Source organism: Tripterygium wilfordii, chromosome 19 (assembly GCF_013401445.1).
Source record: "Tripterygium wilfordii isolate XIE 37 chromosome 19, ASM1340144v1, whole genome shotgun sequence".
NCBI lineage: Eukaryota > Viridiplantae > Streptophyta > Magnoliopsida > Celastrales > Celastraceae > Tripterygium > Tripterygium wilfordii.
The window spans coordinates 1,887,375-1,908,717 of record NC_052250.1 but is presented as its reverse complement, the minus strand read 5'-3'; the positions used below and the strand labels follow the sequence as shown (position 1 = coordinate 1,908,717).

Below are 21,343 nucleotides of genomic sequence, written 5' to 3'. Positions count from 1 at the left end.
TCGTTTTCAAAACAAGTTGGGGCCGTTTTGGCTCAAAAACAAGTGAATTCGGAACTTTTTCGCGAAACTGCGCGTGCTGTGAATAGTACCTCCGATCGATCGGACACTGTTCCGATCGATCGGAAATACAATCTGCCTCCATGAGTTTTTTAGTGTTTTGGTAGGTCCGATCGATCGGGAATGGCTACAATCGATCGGAAATCAGTTCTGGAGTCCAAATCTTCATTTTACACTCTTTTCCTCCCTTTTTTGCCTTGGCACCTACAATATGCAAATATAGTTTTCTTAGACAATATCAACTCTTAATCAACTCAAAATGGGATGAACTTATGTGTAAAGGATGTGTAAATGTATGTATATATTTGACACATCAAGGCTCAATGTATGGTGATGAGCAGAAGCAAACCCACCAATATTTGTCCTCATCCCAGTCCCCACATCAATTATGACCATCACGTGAGATCCTAAACTTCCACCTTAATTTGGAAGGCGGGATTTTGTTCTAATGTGTTTACAGCGGACCCCATTGTAAGATTTGGGATTCTGTTCTAAGATTTGGGGTTCTGTTCTAATGTGTTTTGATCGGGTTTATGAGTTCAATCATTTTTTTTTATTCCAAATAAAAATCAAATTGAACATGAAAAAAGATACAAAAATTTGAACCGTTGAATATAAACTTGAAACATTATATGTCATATTTGTAATAAATTTGACATGTTTAAGAAAATATTGCAAAGTCAGTTGGTCGGGTTGGTTGCATTATTGACCGATAATCAACCGACTCGAACCATGTCCAACCCTACAATTGAGGAGCATGAGTATGACATGTTTATTACAAGAATATCGTCTAGTAGGATAAAAAATTCACGAGCTTGGAATTGCACAAAATTTGACAGGGTGACTCGATTTAGCGTGGTTGTTAAGACTAATTGTTTTGCTATTAGTACCATTCTATTTTGGCCAAATTCCAATGTTTAAGCTTTCAATGTAGTATATTTACCCTTTTTGAATACTTTCTTAATTTTGCGATTTCCTTTGTTTTAGTTTCATTGTTTACTAAATATTCAGTTTCTTATTTATTTAGGGTAAAGAGATCATTGAACGATATATAAAATATTTGAAATTGTATCTCTTTCTCGTAAATTCTAGTTCCTTGTGTTTTAGACTTAAACGTATGTTTAGTCTCAATCTTACATTTTCGACTTCGTCATTTATCCCATTGCGTTGGTAGTATTCCCAAATCCCAATCATGTTCTAGTTTCTCTAGGGTCTTGAAGAAATTTAAGATGCATGTTTCCTTCAGTATCTCTTTTTGTAGAAAATAAATGAAATCAAAATATTATTACATTTGTTTATTTGCATTCAAAGCCACAAACCCTATATTGTTCTATTTTACAAGGAACCAATTAACGAAATTAATTAACAATTTGTGTATACAAACAAATTAACAATGGGAATTAATCCTAAATTATTTTTTTGAACAAATAAAATTATGAAAAAAAAAGCAAATGCAAATTAAATGACCAAATATCCAATATTGGGCGTGGCATGCAAAATGTATATATTCATGCAAGTTTAGTGTTTGATTAGTGGATGAATCCTTTCTCGGTTCTCTATTTCAATTAAGTTTCTGATGATCGTGTCTGAAGCCTTGTTCACAACTTCCGACCAATTCCTGTAAAAACAAAGACAAAACGAAAACAACATTAGGAACCCTTTATTGATAAATAATAACGAGGAGCTAGGGAAAGAAAAGAAATTATATTATACTTAAAACTCTTTTTGTGTGTAACCGATAATTCCCCCGTTCAACATGTATGCCCACCTTATAGCTGGATCAACTATAAACTCGGGTCATCAACCCAGCACGTTCCACGCTAACGAGCCAGCCAACAACCACTCAGTCGAGGTGGTTAAGGCATATACTCAACTTGGTGGGTATCCAAATTTAAATCCCCCACCCTGCTTACTTATCAAAATAAAGTATAAATGACCCAAGTCGGGATTTTTAAACTTCATTAAACAACGAAGATGATAAACATATCAATAATTGATATCTCAATTATTTCAGCTATTGAGTTGGATGCATAAGATCCAAGTGAATTTGTGGGTTGCACATGTCCCTATCATTAGTGATTAAAAAATGAGAGAAGGAAGAGATTTTGATTACGTACCCTTTTAAGGAGTCAAAGGTAAGTCCAACTGTGTTCTTAGCCTCCTCAAGAGCTTGATTAAACCTCAACACATCTTCCTCTGGACAAACTCCATTGTTAGTCACTCGAAGCTCCGATGGCTTGATGTCACAAAAGATTGGAATCACCTTCTTCTTAGACTCCATAAAAAGAGCCAATTCATGGAGACAGAAGTATGAATTGCAGTAGTTTGGTGAAAACACAGCAACACCAAGCTTACAACTTTTGATTGCACCATTGATGTGATCGAACAACTTGTCTCCTGGTTTCATATTCTTGTTGTCCAAAAAAGGACGTAGGTTGAACCTAGTAAGATGATCGTAAAGCAAGGTTACTAGGGTTCGTTTTGTGTCGGTACCTCTATGATTTATGAAAACATCACAAGACTTCGCTTTGCGATTTACTAATTGATTTCGCAGATGTAAATGGTGTTTTTGCTGATGTAACTGGTGTTGGAGGTTCATGATCGAAGAAGTGGTACGATATTGCATCTTAATAAATGGCGTGCTCTTGTAGGGTCTGGGGAAGGATGGATGTAAGAAGGGATTGTTGATTCTCTTTATATAGATGGTTTGAATTTCACTTTCCTTTCCTTTTCACCACGTCTTGATGGAAATTTACTTATGTGTTGAATTTACATTTTGTTAATCCTTCAAAGACGTTTCATGTTTTCAAAGCCCAGAAAAGAATATATTTTAATAGAAACAAAAACATTGAAGTCACAAAGCATGGACGACAAAGATCTTTTGTTTTCTTCCAAAAGTGATAGGGATATCAGTAAAAAACGTCTCAGTTATCCCAATAGTGTATGTGTCTCTCTTATTTAATCACAAGGTTTTGTAGGCCACTATACTTACATCAATTGAGGGACAATATCCATTACTGTGATAACTGTAATGTTTTTTATTGGGATCCCTAACATTTTTTATTTTTTCAACAGCATTGTCCACGTATACATGAATGTTTTGTCTGTAGAACATAATTAAACCCACATGTGCCTAACTGTTGTCTCTACTTTGATTTTCAAAGTAAATGTTGTCTACATGTGTTGAATGTGCCTATATATCTCATGTTGAATGGAATATATATATATATATATATATAGTAGTTAATTTCTTGCATGCAATGTATATAGGAAGAATTCTCACATACACACTAATTATGCATACTAACTTTATGCACTTAAAATCCAATAATTGTAATAAAGCAAAACAAAAGTGGGAACCACACATTTGGTGTCAAACCGGCTGTATCTATGATTAAACAACAAGTGTTTAAAGTTTGTGCGTATAATTGATGCGTATGTGAGAATTATTGCATATATATATACATACACATACATGTTTGTGTGTGAGGAAACTTCATAATCAAATTAAACTGATCAATTCCTCTCTTTCGTTAGAAAGAACATCGAAGTTAGATTTTAGTCGCCGAGAATCAATCTCATAATTTGAATGAAATGTAGCATTGAATTAGTTCAATTGAGGGGGGAAAAAAAAGGAGTCAAAACCAAATCTTAGACATTTGACTGAATATTGAAAAGTACTATTTATATGTGATTCCCACAATAGTCATGGGAGACATAACTATTGTGTAACTATGTAATACAATGCGTCTATTGTATGTACACGACAAGTGGTAGATTTAGTGTAACTGAGAATGGTAGTTAACTACTGGTAAATGTACATATCCAGGATGGTAGTGTTGGACCAAGACTTAGTGTCTAGTCAACATTGTGTTTTTGATGATTGTGTATGATTGTATACTAAAATGTGTGTGAGCATGCTTGACTTGAACATATACTAAAATGCTAGAAAACATGCTTAAATGGTTATTTGGTTAATTGTTTAATATCTTAATTGTGCATATACACTTAAATGAAGGCTTATGCATATCTCTATGTGAATTTGATATCTATATATTTTTGAGATAGTGCTGGAAATTCAGTTTTGAAAACAAACATACATGGACTAAGTTAGGGCATTAATCTTCTAATGATCATAATTTATCTTAACCAACTTAGGTCAAATGACTTGAAACTTGAACCAATGCACATAAAGGTCTAATATATGTTCTAGGACTATAATCATGATAAATTAAGTGCATCACATATATATTTGGTCATATGCTTAAATTCCGCCAAAACTAGGTTTTACCTAATTTTGTGCATATGTGTTCTTTGTGAACGTGGTGAACCAAATGAACTCCGAATTAAATGAAATTTCGTGTGCATATTAGTTTCATCACTATGAACATATTTGACTTAGTAAAGTTCAAGAGAAAATGTCATTTACAGTGAGTTTGCAAAATAACATTGAATTTACACTTAGAATTTATCGGTTTCACTATTAGTGACTTATTTGCTTGGTTGAGTGACCAAACGATTTCCGATTGTTATGAAATTTTATGTGGACATTCTAATATATATAAAATGATTTATCATGCAGTAATACAAATTTTCTGGGTTATTTTTCTAATGTAATTAACCTATGCGCTCCATATGAAGCTCTTTGAGCTTACATACAATTGAGGAGTTCTACCTCCTATTTCCTTGTAGGTTAATCATCATGAGGATGTTATATCACTCAGAATTCAGTTTGCTCAAGTGAATTGAAGTCCGGTTTTCAAGTATGAGCTTGGATCTCTAGAAAACCAAGAAAAACCTATGTTCATCAACCTTCCACTAAGGCATTTTGATTGATGATTGGAACTAGCCTTAGGGCTGTATAATATGGATATATTGGTGCTGCCAATTCAGAGTTTGAAGTCAAGATTGGAGGGACATGTTTGGTCACTTGAAGGATCTCTTGTCTTCATCAAACAAGATCTTGCACATGCTTCCTTTATTGAGGTCAATGATCATATTTTTGTGAGAAGACAATTGATGAAGCTAAAGGACAAATGCAATGGTTGAAATTTGTAAGAGATGAGAAAGTATATTTTGCAACTAGACAAGACTTAGATTATGAAGATATTCTTGAAGACTACAAGCTCCAACGGTACACTAATCTATGGCTGAGATTGAATTGTTTTGAATTATGAATGGATCAGATTACAACAAGACTTGAAGGGTTAAGATGACCATTTAAAAGGTGAATCCAATGGTTGTGCATAAGACCATATTCTTGCTTGCAATTTTTGACTTAAAATAAGATCTTACTTGATTTTTGGAGTCAAAGATTGTTGCAAGTTGCTACACATTTTGTAGGAAATCATTGGAGATACCAAGGCCAAGATTTGGTGTAAGTTTGATCAAATGGTCAAAGATGACAAAATTGTTGGAGATACCAAGGTCAAGATTTGGTGCAAGTTTGATCAAATTGTCAAAGATGGCTGCAAGTGCACATGACAACTCAAATCTTGGAAAGCTAGACTTGGAAAATAATGCAAGTGCAACGGCTACATATTGTAAGGTCAAGATTTAATGATCTATTCATTCAATGGCCAAGATTTGCACATGTAATTGAAGGTCGAGATTTGAAGATAGAAAAAGATCCAATGGTGGAAATCACAAGAGCTTGGTAAATTATAAAGAGGGGTTCTTCCTCATTCCAACTTGGAGAAGCCAAAATTACATTGAAGAAATTCTTGCTCTCAAAACTTTCAAGCTAGTTTGTGCCATTGAATCCAAGCTTCTACCCAAGCCACTCTAAAGGCTTCCTCACTATTTTGCTTTTGCAAAGAGGGAGTGCTTCTCATTTGGCTTCTTATTTTTCAGATTCGAAAATCCTCATTATTCTTCATTTTCTATCCAACCCGTGAGGTGATATTGTGATTCTTGAGTGTTCCTCAACCCTATTTGTTTAGTGCAAACCTTGAGTGAACCATTTATACCGAACACTTGTAAAAGTCCCTTCATTGGGCAAAAACCTTGTTGAGGTTGAGTTTAAGGGAGTGCTTGAAACCCTTGGTTGTAAAGTTTGAAGATTGTCTTGAAATCTTCAGTTTTAAGGGTGACCTAAAAACCCTTGTGAGTTTTGTGGAGCTCTTGAGAAAACCACATCCTTAGTGGAGGTTGGAAAATCCTAGGTTGGTGAACCTAGGTAGTAGATGTAGGAGAAGAGTCTCCGAACTACTATAAATTGCTGTGTGGACTTTCTTGATTGCATTGCTTGCTTGTTGATTGATTAAGTGTTTTGATTGCAGAATTTTCTGAACCACTAGTCTGTCCGTGCACTCTTCACATAGCTAAACTTTGAATTTTAATCTGAATTTTTGATATAGTATTCATTAGGGTGTTGTGATACTGCATACCAAATTTCATTGAATTCTGACTCGATTTGCTAGGTGAAATTTGAGTTGTAAAATCTGTGTGCAATGTGTTGTTTGAAAAAATCTGTTTTTGCAATTCCTTGATTATTTGATAATTGATCATTCACCATATTGTATCACATCTTGCATTGAAATGAATGTTGATTAGGATAATCATTAGAGTTCAAATTTGTGTGCTAATTGTTAATTGACATTGATTTCCTTTTAAATTATAAAAAGAGATTCCTATCGGAATTTGGGAACACAATTCACCCCCCTCTTGTGTTAAGTACGATCCATCAGGTAGTGGTGTTGCTTCATTGTAGTGCAAATAGAATTTTGCATTGGATATTGTAGGAAATGCAAGGGTGAGAGCATTTGAAAGGAGTATGAGGGTTTTGAGCAGAGATAGTGATGGCAATGGCGGGTCTATGGGCAGTTTATCTGAGGCCAGTGATGTTGAGGCATGCAACAGAGATGGCAAGAGCTTGTTCTATCATGTCTAGTTTTTTTGCATAGTTGAGTTTATGTAGCTGATCCTAAGTTGTTTCGAACAAAAGCTTTGATTATGAGTTTGATTTTTTTTTCTTTTTCTTGGGTGGTGACGATTTTGGTTTATGAGTCAATCTGGTTTAAGATCTGTTGTTGGAAAAACTACAAGGGAACATATCTGATTTAGCTTTCTTGGGCCACATCCATGAGGGTCAATGTGTGGTGATGAGCAGAAGCAAACCCACCAATATTTGTCCTGATCCCCAGTCCCCACATCAATTATGACCATGAGCATGACATGTTTATTACAAGAATATCGTCTAGTAAGATAGAAAATTCACGAGCTTGGAATTGCGCAAAATTTGACAGGGTAACTCGATTCGGCGTGGTCATTAAGACTTATCGCTTTGTTATTAGTACCATTCTATTTTGACCAAATTCCAATGTTGAAGCTTTCAATGTAGTATTTTTACCCTTTTTGATACTTTCTTAATTTTGCGATTTCCTATGTTTTAGTTTCATTGTTTACTAAATATTCAGTTTCTTATTTATTTAGAGTTATAACCTCCTAAGAGATCATTGAACGATTTATAAAAGTATTTGAAATCGCATCTCTTTATGGTAAATTCCAGTTCCTTGTGTTTTAGACTTAAACGTATGTTTAGTCTCAGTGTTGCGTTTTCGACTGCGTCATTTATCCCAATGGGCTCGTAGCATTCCCAAATCCCAATCATGTTCTAGTTTCTCTGGGGTCTTAAAGAAATTTAAGATGCATGTTTCATTCAGTATCTCTTTTTACAGAAAAGAAATGAAATCAAAATATTATTACATTTGTTTATTTGCATTCAATGCCACAAACCCTATATTGTTCTATTTTACAAGGAACCAATTAATGAAATTAATTAACAATTTGTGTATACAACAAATTAACAATGGGAATTAGTCCTAAATTATTTTTTTGAACGAATAAAATTATGACAAAAAAACAAGCAAATTAAATGACCAAAGATCCAATACTGGGCGTGGCAATATGTATATATTCATGCAAGTTTAGTGTTTGATTAGTCGATGAATCCTTTCTCGGTTCTCTATTTCGATTAAGTTTCCGATGATAGTGTCTGAAGCCTTGTTCACAACTTCGGACCAATTCCTGTAAAAACAAAGACAAAACGAAAACAACATTAGGAACCCTTTATTGATAAATAATAACGAATGAATAGCTAGGGAAAGAAAAGAAATTATATTCTACTTAAAACTCTTTTTGTGTGTAACTGATAATTCCCCCGTTCAACATGCCCACCTTATAGCTGGATCAACTATAAACTCGGGTCATCAACCCAACCAACAACCACTCAGTCAAGGTGGTTAAGACATATACTCAACTTGGTGGGTATCCAAATTTAAATCCCCCACCTTGCTACTTATCAAAATAAAGTATAAATGACGCAAGTCAGGATTTTTAAACTTGATTAAACAACGAAGATGATAAACATATCAATCATTGATATCTCAGTTATTCCAGCTGTTGAGTTGGATGCATAGGATCCAAGTGAATTTGTGGGTTACACATGTCCCTATCATTAGTGATTAAAAAAATGAGAGAAGGAAGAGATTTTGATTACATACCCTTTTAAGGAGTCAAAGGTAAGTCCAACTGTGTTCTTAGCCTCCTCAAGAGCTTGATTAAACCTCAACACATCTTCCCCCGGACAAACTCCATTGTTAGCCACCCGAAGCTCCGATGGCTTGATGTCACAAAAGATTGGAATCACCTTCTTCTTAGACTCCATAAAAAGAGCCAATTCATGGAGACAGAAGTATGAATTGCAATAATTTGGTGAAAACACAGCAACACCAAGCTTACAATTTTTGATTGCACCATTGATGTGATCGAACAACTTGTCTCCTGGTTTCATATCCTTGTTGTCCAAAAAAGGACGTAGGTTGAACCTAGTAAGATGATCATAAAGCAAGGTAACTAGGGTTCGTTTCGTGTCGGTACCTCTATGATTTATGAAAACATCACAAGGCTTCACTTTGCGATTTACTAATTGATTTTGCAGATGTAAATGATGTTTTTGTCGATGTAAATGGCGTTGGAGGTTCATGATCGAAGAAGTGGTACGATATTGCATCTTAATAAATGGCGTGCTGGTCTGGGGAAGGATGGATGTAAGAAGGGATTGTTGATTCTCTTTATATAGATGGTTTGAATATCACTTTCCTTTCCTTTTCTCCACGTCTTGATGGAAATTTACTTTATGTGTTGAATTTACATTTTGTTAATCCTTCAAAAACGTTTGATGTTTTCAAAGCCCGGAAAAAAAAAATAGAAACAGACATTGAAGTCACAAAGCATGGACGACAAAGGTCTATTTTTTTTTCCCTAAAAGTGATAGGGATCCCAATAAAAAACATCACAGTCATCCTAATAGTGGACGTGTCACTCTCTGATTTAATCACAACGTTTTATGGGCCCCTATATTTACATCAATTAAGGGACAAGATTCATTACTGAGATAACTGTAATATTTTTTATTGGAATCCCTAACATTTTTTATTTTTTCAACAACATTGTCCACGTATACATGAATGTTTTGTCTTGTACATGAATGTTCTGTCTGCAGAACATAATTAAACCCACATGTGCCTAACTTTTGTCTCTACTTTGATTTTCAAAGTAAATGTTGTCTACACGTGTTGAATGTGCCTCCTATATATCTCATGTTGAATGGAATATATATATATATATAATTACATTACAAGTGAACATGCAATGTATATATGAAGAATTCTCGCATACGGACTAACTATGCATACTAATTTTATGCACTTGAAATTCAATGATTGTAATAAAGCAAAACAAAAGTGGGAATCACACATTTGGTGTCAGACCGGCTGTCTCTATGATTAAAGACAAAAGTTTAAAGTTTGTGCGTATAATTGATGCGTATGTGAAAATTATTGCATATATATGTATACATACACATACATGTTTGTGTGTGAGGAAACTTCATAATCAAATTAAATTGATCAATTCCTCTCTTTCGTTAGAAAGAACATCGAAGTTAGATTTTAGTCGCAGAGAATAAATCTCATAATTTGAATGAAATGTAGCATTGAATTAGTTCAATTGAGGGGAAAAAAAAGAGTCAAAACCAAATCTTAAACATTTGACTGAATATTGAAAAGTACTATTTATATATAATTCCCACAATAGTTCTGGAGACATAACTAATGTGTAACTATGTAATACAATGCGTTTATTGTATGTACACGACAAGTGCTGGATGTAGTGTAGCTGAGATAGCTGAGAATGGTAGTTAACTACTGGTAAATGTACATATCCAGGATGGTAGTGGTGTTGCTTCATTGTAGTGCAAATAGAATTTTGCATTGGATATTGTAGGAAATGCAAGGGTGAGAGCGTTTGAAAGGAGTATGAGGGTTTTGAGCAGAGTTAGTGATGGCAATGGCGAGTCTATGGGCAGTTTATCTGAGGCCAGTGACGTTGAGGCATGCAGCAGAGATGACAAGAGTTTTGGGTTACCAGATCACAGAAGGCAATTCTTCTTCTGTTCTTTCTGCTGTTACTTATCTTCCTTACTCAAGATCTTTTCATTTTTATTGAGGAGAAGTAACAGAAAAGACATGATGTGATATAGCTTTCTTGGACCACATCCATGAGGGTCAATGTATGGTGATGAGCAGAAGCAAACCCACCAATATTTGTCCTGATTCCCAGTCCCCACATCAATTATGACCATGAGCATGACATGTTTATTACAAGAATATCGTCTAGTAGGATAGAAGATTAATGAGCTTAGAATTGCGCAAAATTTGACAGGGTCACTCAATTCGGCGTGGTCTTTAAGACTAATTACTTTGTTATTAGTACCATTCTATTTTAGTCAAATTCCAGTGTTGAAGCTTTCAATGTAGTATTTTTAACGTTTTTTGAATTCTTTCTTAATTTTGCGATTTCCTTTGTTTTAGTTTCATTGTTTACTAAATATTTAGTTTCTTATTTATTTAGGGTTATAACCTCCTAGGAGATCATTGAGCGATTTATAAAAATATTTGAAATCGCATCTCTTTCTGGTAAATTCCAGTTCCTTGTGTTTTAGACTTAAACGTATGCTTAGTCTCAGTCTTGCATTATCGACTGCGTCATTTATCCCAATGGGTTGGTAGCATTCCCAAATCCCAATCATGTTCTAGTTTCTCTGGGGTCTTAAAGAAAATTTAAGATGCATGTTTCATTCAGTATCTCTTTTTACAGAAAAGAAATGAAATCAAAATATTATTACATTTGTTTATTTGCATTCAAAGCCACAAACCCTATATTGTTCTATTTTACAAGGAACCAATTAATGAAATTAATTAACAATTTGTGTATACAACAAATTAACAATGGGAATTAGTCCTAAATTAATTTTTCGAACAAAAAAAATTATGACAAAAAAAAAGCAAATTAAATGACCGAAGATCCAATACTGGGCGTGGCAATAAGTATATATTCATGCAAGTTTAGCGTTTGATTAGTCGATGAATCCTTTCTCGGTTCTCTATTTCAATTAAGTTTCTGATGATAGTGTCTGAAGCATTGTTCACAACTTCCGACCAATTCCTGTAAAAACAAAGACAAAACGAAAACAACATTAGGAACCCTTTATTTATAAATAATAACGAAGAGCTAGGAAAAGAAAAGAAATTATATTCTACTTAAAACTCTTTTTGTGTGTAACCGATAATTCCCCAGTTCAACATGCCCACCTTATAGGTGTGTCAACTATAAACTCGGATCATCAACCCAGCACATTCCACGCTAACGATAGGAGAGACTCATTATTTCAAGATTATTTATATATTTAATGTGTTTATATATGTAGCTAGGTGGTAATTAAGGGGTATAAATGAACCAACCAACAACCACTCAGTCGAGGTGGTTAAGGCATATACTCAACTTAGTGGGTATCCAAATTTAAATCCCCACCCCGCTACTTATCAAAATAGAGTATAAATGACACAAGTCGGGATTTTTAAACTTGATTAAACAACGAAGATGATAAGCATATCAATCATTGATATCTCAGTTATTCCAGCTACTGAGTTAGATGCATAGGATCCAAGTGAATTTGGGGGTTCCACATGTTCCTATCATTAGTGATTAAGAAATGAGAGAAGGAAGAGATTTTGATTACGTACCCTTTTGAGGAGTCAAAGGTAAGTCCAACTGTGTTCTTAGCCTCCTCAAGAGCTTGATTAAACCTCAACACATCTTCCTCAGGACAAACTCCATTGTTAGCCACTCGAAGCTTCGATGGCTTGATGTCACAGAAGATTGGAATCACCTTCTTCTTAGTCTCCATAAAAAGAGCCAATTCATGGAGACAGAAGTATGAATTGCAGTAGTTTGGTGAAAACACAGCAACACCAAGCTTACAACTTTTGATTGCACCATTGATGTGATCGAACAACTTGTCTCCTGGTTTCATATTCTTGTTGTCCAAAAAAGGACGTAGGTTGAACCTAGTAAGATGATCATAAAGCAAGGTTACTAGGGTTCGTTTCGTGTCGGTACCTCTATGATTTATGAAAACATCACAAGGCTTCACTTTACGATTTACTAATTGATTTTGCAGATGTAAATGGTGTTTTTGCCGATGTAAATGGCGTTGGAGGTTCATGATTAAAGAAGTGGTAGGATATTGCATCTTAATAAATGGCGTGCTCTTGCAAGGTTTGGAGAAGGATGGATGTAAGAATAATTCGATTCAACTTTATTGATACTGGTTGTTTTTCCTTTTGTTTTTGGCAAAAGAAAATGTACTTTAGAAGGGATTGTTGATTCTCTTTATATAGATATATGGTTTGAATTTGACTTTCCTTTCCTTTTCTCCACGTCTTGATGGAAATTTACTTATGTGTTGAATTTACATTTGTTAATCCTTCAAAAACGTTTCATGTTTTCAAAGCCAAGAAAAAAAAAATTATTTTAATAGAAACAAGCATTGAAGTCACAAAGCATGGACGACAAAGATCTATTTTTTTCCACAACATTGTCCACGTGTACATGAATGTTTTGTGTGTATAACATAATTAAACCCACATGTGCCTAACTGCTGTCTCTACTTTTATTTTCAAAGTAAATGTTGTCTACATGTGTTGAATGGAATATATATAATAGTTAATTTCTTGGATTACAAGTGAACATGCAATGTATATACGAAGAATTTTCACTTACGCACCAATTATGCGTATTAATTTTACACAATTGAAATCTAATAATTATAATAAAAGAAAACAAAAATGAAAACCACGCATTTGATGTCAGACCGATTGTATCTATGATTGAAAACAAATATTTAAAGTTTGTGTGTATAATTGATTCGTATGTGAGAATTATTGTCTATATATATATACACACATACTTGTTTGTGTGTGAAGAAACTTCATAATCAAATTAAACTCATCAATTCCTCCCTTTCGTTAGAAAGAACGTCGAAGTTAGATTTTAGTCGCGGAGAATAAATCTCATCACTTGAATGAAATGTAGCATTGAATTAGTCCAATTGAGGGGAAAAATAAAGTCAAAACCAAATCTTAAACATTTGACTGAATATTGAAAAGTAGTAAAGTACATAAACGTACTTTGACGGTGCAAGAAGAGCATATCCTGAGCATATAATTAGTTCTAAAAAAAATTTTAAAAAAAAGTACAAAATATGTTTTGTGACAAAACTAGAAATAAATTAAATTAAGTAGTAGTAATGTTCAATTTAATTAATTATTACGGGACAATATAGGATTTGGCATGACAAATGCACTTAGTCTTTTACTAATCTACATGTTTTGGATGAATGTGAACAATCTGACAATATCCTCAAGCAACTGGGATCACTGGGATATCAGTTACTGGGACGTCTAGCATTGCTGATGTGAACAATCTAACAATCTTGATCCTGTTATTTCTTGTAAATGCCCCCCTTTTTTAATTATCTCATGAATTCTTGCTCTCTTTCCTCGATCCGATGGTGCGGTACACGATAAAAAAAGGTTCTAAATTAAACTATAATTCGATTGTTTTATAAAACAACCAACCAACCAAGCCCGAGTCAAAACCATACAAGGGTCATTCTCGTGCATGACATGGGGTCTGTTTGGGGACCGTATATCACCATTGAAAAGCAACAATTTACGTTTTAACCATCGTTTTCAAGTATTCGCGTGTTTGAATACATGTTCCGTCTCAAATGGACCGTGCGAATTCTCGGTCGCAGTTGAAACGCCTAGGAACTACTTTGACAATTACCGGAGTTTTCAAAAACGGAGGTTCACCTAAAAAAAATACGGAGCTCATGTTTCGGCGTCAAAAAAATCACTACTATTTTCGCTTTTGCCATTGACATTCTGCTCCGTCCAATTTGGATCCGGAGGAAAGACGAAGAATGGAATCATCCACTTGATCAAAGATCTCGACGAAATCGTAAACCCTAAAAAACGGAGATCTCGGCGCTAATTCACTCTCTTCAATCAATCTGTGCAAACCGATTGGAATGAAGAGAACGGTATGTAAGCAATGCTGCTGCCACAAAAGAGTAGTGAATATTCTTCATATCAACTCTACTTATGGTTTGGGTTCACATGAAAATGCATGAGTTACAAATGCTCACATGGGTTTTCTCTTCCACACTCAATTGCATTTGCATTTTCATGTTGGGATTCAAATTGAATCATTCAATTGAATTGACTCAATTCTCTCAATGGTTAGAGCTAGGCCCATATATGGCCCAAAGTTGATATCACTCTAGCCATGATGCAGACTTGGTTCTGTTTCCAGCATAAGCCCATAATAAGTACATTTACAAATAAGTTATCACTGCCACCTCCAGCCAAGAGAAGTGCCAGGAAAGATGCACAAGCACTTGCATGACAACAGATGGAACACAAGACATCTCATATCTATCCAACAATGATTATCAATCAACAATGTGTCTCTCCTCTGCAGTTAACTACCTTTGTTTTCAGTGCCGCTATCTCCTCTTTTTTAGTATCCTTGGATTGGTAGAATAAGCTCTCAAACACATTGCATTAAAATAAGTAGTACCGAAGTATTATCTCAGCTTCATAATTTCCATTCTTTCAAAACATTAAAGGAATCAGAAAAGCCAGATAGCACATTCGAAGAGCGAATCACCATAAAAAGTGAATATATCTAGCCATTTTCCATACTAACCAGCTTAAATAATGGGACATGCAGCAATATTTCCTCAACAGTAGACTCAGGAATGCGCTTCTCCAATGCAATCACAGGCCTTTTGCATACAGAGCCTCCGTATATATATATATATTGTATGTTCATCAACAAGAGCATTCTGGCTCTTACGCCTTTTCTTTGATTTTTCATTTCCACAGTACTGAAACCTTTAATAAATTATGAACAGCATTAAAAAAAAAAAGAAGAGTTTTTCTAGTAGCTGTTTATTCCGCCCGGCAAGCCTACTAATATCCGAGCGTCACCTCTGTTCTGCACAAGCAACAACTCTGCAAAAGAAACAAAACAGATCAGAGAGATCATGTAAAAATGGTTAATCGGAATTGAAGATAAAGCACGAAAAATATCAAAAAACTAACCTTGTTTTCTCGTAACCAATTTTTAATACATGTCTCATGATACTGGTGTGTGCAGGGTAAAATAGTTAACGTATCTCCTCGTTTATATTCCATTTTACATATCACACACCTACAACGTACAGGACAGCAAGTAATTAATAGACAAGAAAAAATTCCATTTACGGGTGTTGAGGGAAATGAATTTTTACTCTGGTTTCTCTGAAGATATGCTTCCTTTTGTTGATGGCATTTTGTACTTGTGAGATTGCAACATAGATAATACACCTTCAGACAACCCTGTGCTTTCTTCCTCACCAATGGCCATGGATTCTTCCAGTTGATTGATTTCCCATACAAAAATCACGTCACAAAATGCTAAATATCATTTGTAAAAATCATGATGCATGGGAATGAAAAAAAAGAAGACACGGAACAAATAGAAAACCATGTAAAAAGTACTGCTTACATGTTGGTGAGAACTATCTGTAATCTCGTCCGCTCGACCGAAAAAATAAGCATATGCTCCATCCATAAGCTCGTACTGCTAACGAAGCAACTTCTTAACCTGGCTGCACCACCACCTTCTGCTATCCTCGTTTGTCTGTCCACAATGAATCTCGTGGAGCTGAGCATTTTCTTATTATAATGTATATATATATATACTTGTTTGTGATGGACCTGCGAGCTAGACCCTTTGCTGCCAAGAGATCTTTTTTGATTCCGTAGCTGAAAACGATCTTTGAACTCCCATTAATTAGCATTGATAACAAAAGATCCTTATAAACCTAAAAAAGAAATAGATCAATTGGGTTGAGCATGATAGAGAGAATCTGGAGCAAAAGTAGAATAACTTAAGTTCAGTTAATAATATCCAGTAAATGCATGCAACCCCATGCAGAAAGGAAATAGTAGAGATATATATCACAACCTATTATTATAAGTATTGAAGAGTACTAAATAACTATATCACTGGACTATATCTTTACTCCATCAAAGATTAATCAAACGTTCAGAGAAGAAGCTGTAATTTGCATAGGTTTTCGCAGGGTCGATCTGCGTCTTCTCAGCTTCATCCCTATCCGAAAAAGATGAGGTGTTTCGAGGAATAATATGGACTTCCAAGTTTCATTTTTTTTTATATAAATGTGTGTACATATACATATATATATATGCTGATATGAGCACACGGACCACGGATTGAAGTACTGAAATATGGCAACATTAATGTGGCATTATATTGTGGCCGCCTGCCAGCCGACTCATAGAGAACACAACCATGCAGCAAAGAAAGGGGAGGGGGTGGATTGTTCATGCAGGGCAACTCAGAATCATTTTGACAGCAACATTAAATGTGGTTGCTCTACTATATTAATAGTTTATAGTGGTGAAAAAGGGTGGGGGAGCTGAAATCTCCACCGTATATTTCATCTAATGATCATATTTATTGCCACATCATCAAATGTCTGACAGCTAGTTTGCAACAATCAAATTCTTTTAGGTCAAGTTTTTTGATACAATCCCTACTTTGCAACAATCAAACTCTTTTAGCTTCATGAGGTATATATTGGGTGTGGTTGACAATGCATTTGCACCTGCTAAGTTTTTGGCTTGATCGCACTGCGTTAGACAAAGAATATCTATATTTGACGGAGCGATACGTTAGGGAATCACTGCATTGCGCTAAGTTCAGAAACTGTACGGAGGTAATAAGATAATGAATCACCCCACCCCTCTCCAACCATACATATTCAGGGTGTGACGCTAAAACATAACTTTGTCCTCTATCTACGCTAAATTCCATTTTTGTCGAGCTAACCGAGGTGATAGACTGGAATCACCCCACTCTCGCCCAAACCTAATACATGTTGCTAAGTGACAAGATACCAAGCTAGATTCCATGGGATCATAGTTAACTTGTGAGCTTCTAAACCGAGTTAAATGATGATGTACTCATACTGATACAAGTGTGTATATATATATATCCATATGTTCTCTTCACATTGCCTTGCCTTATCCTCACTGAAAGATGATTTATAAGAGACATATTTGCGGCTACGTGATGCTTTGTCTTGTACATGAATGTTTTGTCTTGTACATGAATGTTTTGTCGGTAGAACGTAATTAAACCCACATGTGCCTAACTTTTGTCTCTACTTTGATTTTCAAAGTAAATGTTGTCTACGTACATGTGTTGAATGTGCCTCCTATATATCTCTTGTTGAATGGAATATATATAATAGTTCATTTCTTGCATTAGAAGTGAACATGCAATGTATATAGGAAGAATTCTCACATACGTACTAATTATGCGTATTAACTTTACGCATTTGAAATTCAATGATTGTAATAAAGCAAAACAAAAGTGGGAACCACACATTTGGTTTCAAACCAGTTGTATCTATGATTGAAAAACAAGTGTTTAAAGTTTGTGCATATAATTGATGCGTATGTGAGAATTATTGCATATATATATAGGTACACATACATGTTTGTTTGTGAGGAAACTTCATAATCAAACTAAACTGATCAATTCCTCACTTTCGTTAGAAAGAACATCGAAGTTAGATTTTAGTGGACGAGAATAAATCTCATAATTTGAATGAAATGTAGCATTGAATCAGTTCAATTGAGGGGAAAAAAAAAGAGTCAAAACCAAATCTTAAACATTTGACTGAATATTGAAAAGTACTATTTATATATAATTCCTACATTAGTCCTGGGAGACATAATTATTGTGTAACTATTGTAATACAATGCGTTTATTGTATGTACACGACAAGTGCTAGATTTACTGTAGCTGATAATAGTAGGTAAATGTACATATCCAGGATGGTAGTGGTGTTGCTTCATTGTAGTGCAAATAGAATTTTGCGTTGGATATTGTAGGAAATGCAAGGGTGAGAGCGTTTGAAAGGAGTATGAGGGTTGGAGCAGAGATGGCAAGAGTTTTGGGTTACCAGATCACAAGAGGAAATTCTTCTTCTGTTCTTTCTGCTACTACTTATCTTCCTTACTCAAGATCTTTTCATTTTTATTGAGGAGAAGTAACAGAAAAGAGCTTGTTCTATCATGTCTATTAATTTTTTTGCATGGTTGAGTTTATGTAGCTGATGCTAAGTTGTTTGGAACAAAAGCTTTGATTATGAGTTTGATTTTTTTTTTTCTTTTTTTTGGGTTGTGAAGATTTTGGTTTATGAGTCAATCTGGTTTAAGATCTGTTGTTGGAAAAACTACATGGGAACATATCTGATATAGCTTTCTTGGGCCACATGCATGATGGTCAATGGATGGTGATGAGCAGAAGCAAACCCAACCACCAATATTTGTCCTGATCCCAAGTCCCCACATCAATTATGACCATCAAGTGAGCCCCTAAACTTCCACCTTAATTTGGAAGGCGGGATTTTGTTCTAATGTGTTTACAGCGGACCCCATTATAAGATTTGGGATTCTGTTCTAAGATTTGGGGTATCAATTTTTATTATTATTTTTTTAAAACAGGGATGTGTTTTGATTGGGTTTATGAGTTCAATCATTTTTTTTTATCTCAAATAAAAATCAAATTGAACATGAAAAAAGATACAAAAATTTGGACCTTTGAATATAAACTTGAAAAATTGTATGTCATATTTGTAATAAATTTGACATGTTTAAGAAAATCTTGCAAAGTCAACTGGTTGGGTTGGTTGCATTATTAACCGATAATCAACCGACTCGAACCATGTCCAGCCCTACAATTGAGGAGCATGAGTATGACATGTTTATTACAAGAATATCGTCTAGTAGGATAGAAAATTCACGAGCTTGGAATTGCGCAAAATTTGACAGGGTGACTTGATTCGGCGTGGTCATTAAGACTAATCGCTTTGCTATTAATACCATTCTATTTTTGCCAAATTTCAGTGTTCAAGCTTTCAATGTAGTATTTTCACCGTTTTTGAATACTTTCTTAATTTTGCGATTTCCTTTGTTTTAGTTTCATTGTTTATTAAATATTTAGTTTCTTATTTATTTAGGGTAAGGATATCATTGAACGATTTATAAAAATATTTGAAATCACATCTCTTTCTGGTAAATTCTAATTCTTTGTGTTTTAGACTTAAAAATATGTCTAGTCTCAGTCTTGCATTTTCGACTGCGTCATTTATCCCAATGGGTTCGTAGCATTCCCAATTCCCAATCATGTTCTAGTTTCTCTAGGGTCTTAAAGAAATTTAAGATGCAAGTTTCATTCATTATCTCTTTTTATAGAAAAGAAATGAAATCAAAATATTATTACATTTGTTTATTTGCATTCAAAGCCACAAACCCTATATCGTTCTATTTTACACGGAACCAATTAATGAAATTAATTAACAATTTGTGTATACAACAAATTAACAATGGGAATTAATCCTAAATTATTTTTTTGTACAAATAAAATTATGAAAAAAAAAAAAAGCAAATGCAAATTAAATGACCAAAGATCCAATACTGGGCGTGGCAATATGTATATATTCATGCAAGTTTAGTGTTTGATTAGTCGATGAATCCTTTCTCGGTTCTCTATTTCGATTAAGTTTCCGATGATAGTGTCTGAAGCCTTGTTCACAACTTCGGACCAATTCCTGTAAAAACAAAGACAAAACGAAAACAACATTAGGAACCCTTTATTGATAAATAATAACGAATGAATAGCTAGGGAAAGAAAAGAAATTATATTCTACTTAAAACTCTTTTTGTGTGTAACTGATAATTCCCCCGTTCAACATGCCCACCTTATAGCTGGATCAACTATAAACTCAGGTCATCAACCCAACCAACAACCACTCAGTCGAGGTGGTTAAGACATATACTCAACTTGGTGGGTATCCAAATTTAAATCCCCCACCTTGCTACTTATCAAAATAAAGTATAAATGACGCAAGTTAGCATTTTTAAACTTGATTAAACAACGAAGATGATAAACATATCAATAATTGATATCTCAGTTATTCCAGCCGTTGAGTTGGATGCATAGGATCCAAGTGAATTTGTGGGTTCCACATGTCCCTATCATTAGTGATTAAAAAATGAGAGAAGGAAGAGATTTTGATTACATACCCTTTTAAGGAGTCAAAGGTAAGTCCAACTGTGTTCTTAGCCTCCTCAAGAGCTTGATTAAACCTTTTCACATCTTCCTCTGGACAAACTCCATTTTTAGCCACTTGAAGCTCCGATGGCTTGATGTCACAAAAGATTGGAATCACCTTCTTCTTAGACTCCATAAAAAGAGCCAATTCATGGAGACAGAAGTATGAATCGCAATAATTTGGTGAAAACACAGCAACACCAAGCTTACAATTTTTTATTGCACCATTGATGTGATCGAACAACTTGTCTCCTGGTTTCATATTCTTGTTGTCCAAAAAAGGACGTAGGTTGAACCTAGTAAGATGATCATAAAGCAAGGTTACTAGGGTTCGTTTTGTGTCGGTACCTCTATGATTTATGAAAACATCACAAGGCTTCACGTTGCGATTTACTAATTGATTTTGTAGATGTAAATGGTGTTTTTGTCTATGTAAATGGCGTTGGAGGTTCATGATCGAAGAAGTGGTACGATATTGCATCTTAATAAATGGCGTGCTCCTACAGGGTCTGGGGAAGGTTGGTTGTAAAAAGGGATTGTTGATTCTCTTTATATAGATGGTTTGAATATCACTTTCCTTTCCTTTTCTCCACGTCTTGATGGAAATTTACTCTATGTGTTGAATTTACATTTTGTTAATCCTTCAAAAACGTTTCATGTTTTCAAAGTCAAGAAAAAAAAA

General features: G+C 34.6%; 4 protein-coding genes across 4 annotated transcripts; all 4 read right to left on the bottom strand.

Moving 5' to 3' along the window:
* Window positions 1-1,575: 1,575 nt before the first annotated feature.
* Window positions 1,576-2,656, bottom strand: LOC119985429 (TIR-only protein-like). The gene is made up of 2 exons (XM_038829735.1): window positions 2,175-2,656; window positions 1,576-1,675 (listed from the first exon to the last, which is right to left on the bottom strand). Exons 1-2 carry the CDS (start codon window positions 2,654-2,656, stop codon window positions 1,576-1,578), a joined length of 582 nt encoding a protein of 193 aa, XP_038685663.1.
* Window positions 2,657-7,255: 4,599 nt separating this feature from the next.
* Window positions 7,256-9,043, bottom strand: LOC119986191 (TIR-only protein-like). The gene is made up of 3 exons (XM_038830751.1): window positions 8,562-9,043; window positions 8,002-8,085; window positions 7,256-7,322 (listed from the first exon to the last, which is right to left on the bottom strand). The coding sequence occupies exons 1-3, from the start codon at window positions 9,041-9,043 to the stop codon at window positions 7,256-7,258; spliced, it is 633 nt and encodes a 210-aa protein (XP_038686679.1).
* A 2,422-nt stretch (window positions 9,044-11,465) lies between these two features.
* Window positions 11,466-12,625, bottom strand: LOC119986187 (TIR-only protein-like). Its single transcript, XM_038830745.1, has 2 exons — window positions 12,144-12,625; window positions 11,466-11,565 (listed from the first exon to the last, which is right to left on the bottom strand). Exons 1-2 carry the CDS (start codon window positions 12,623-12,625, stop codon window positions 11,466-11,468), a joined length of 582 nt encoding a protein of 193 aa, XP_038686673.1.
* Window positions 12,626-20,058: 7,433 nt separating this feature from the next.
* Window positions 20,059-21,115, bottom strand: LOC119986186 (TIR-only protein-like). Its single transcript, XM_038830744.1, has 2 exons — window positions 20,634-21,115; window positions 20,059-20,158 (listed from the first exon to the last, which is right to left on the bottom strand). The coding sequence occupies exons 1-2, from the start codon at window positions 21,113-21,115 to the stop codon at window positions 20,059-20,061; spliced, it is 582 nt and encodes a 193-aa protein (XP_038686672.1).
* Window positions 21,116-21,343: the final 228 nt, after the last annotated feature.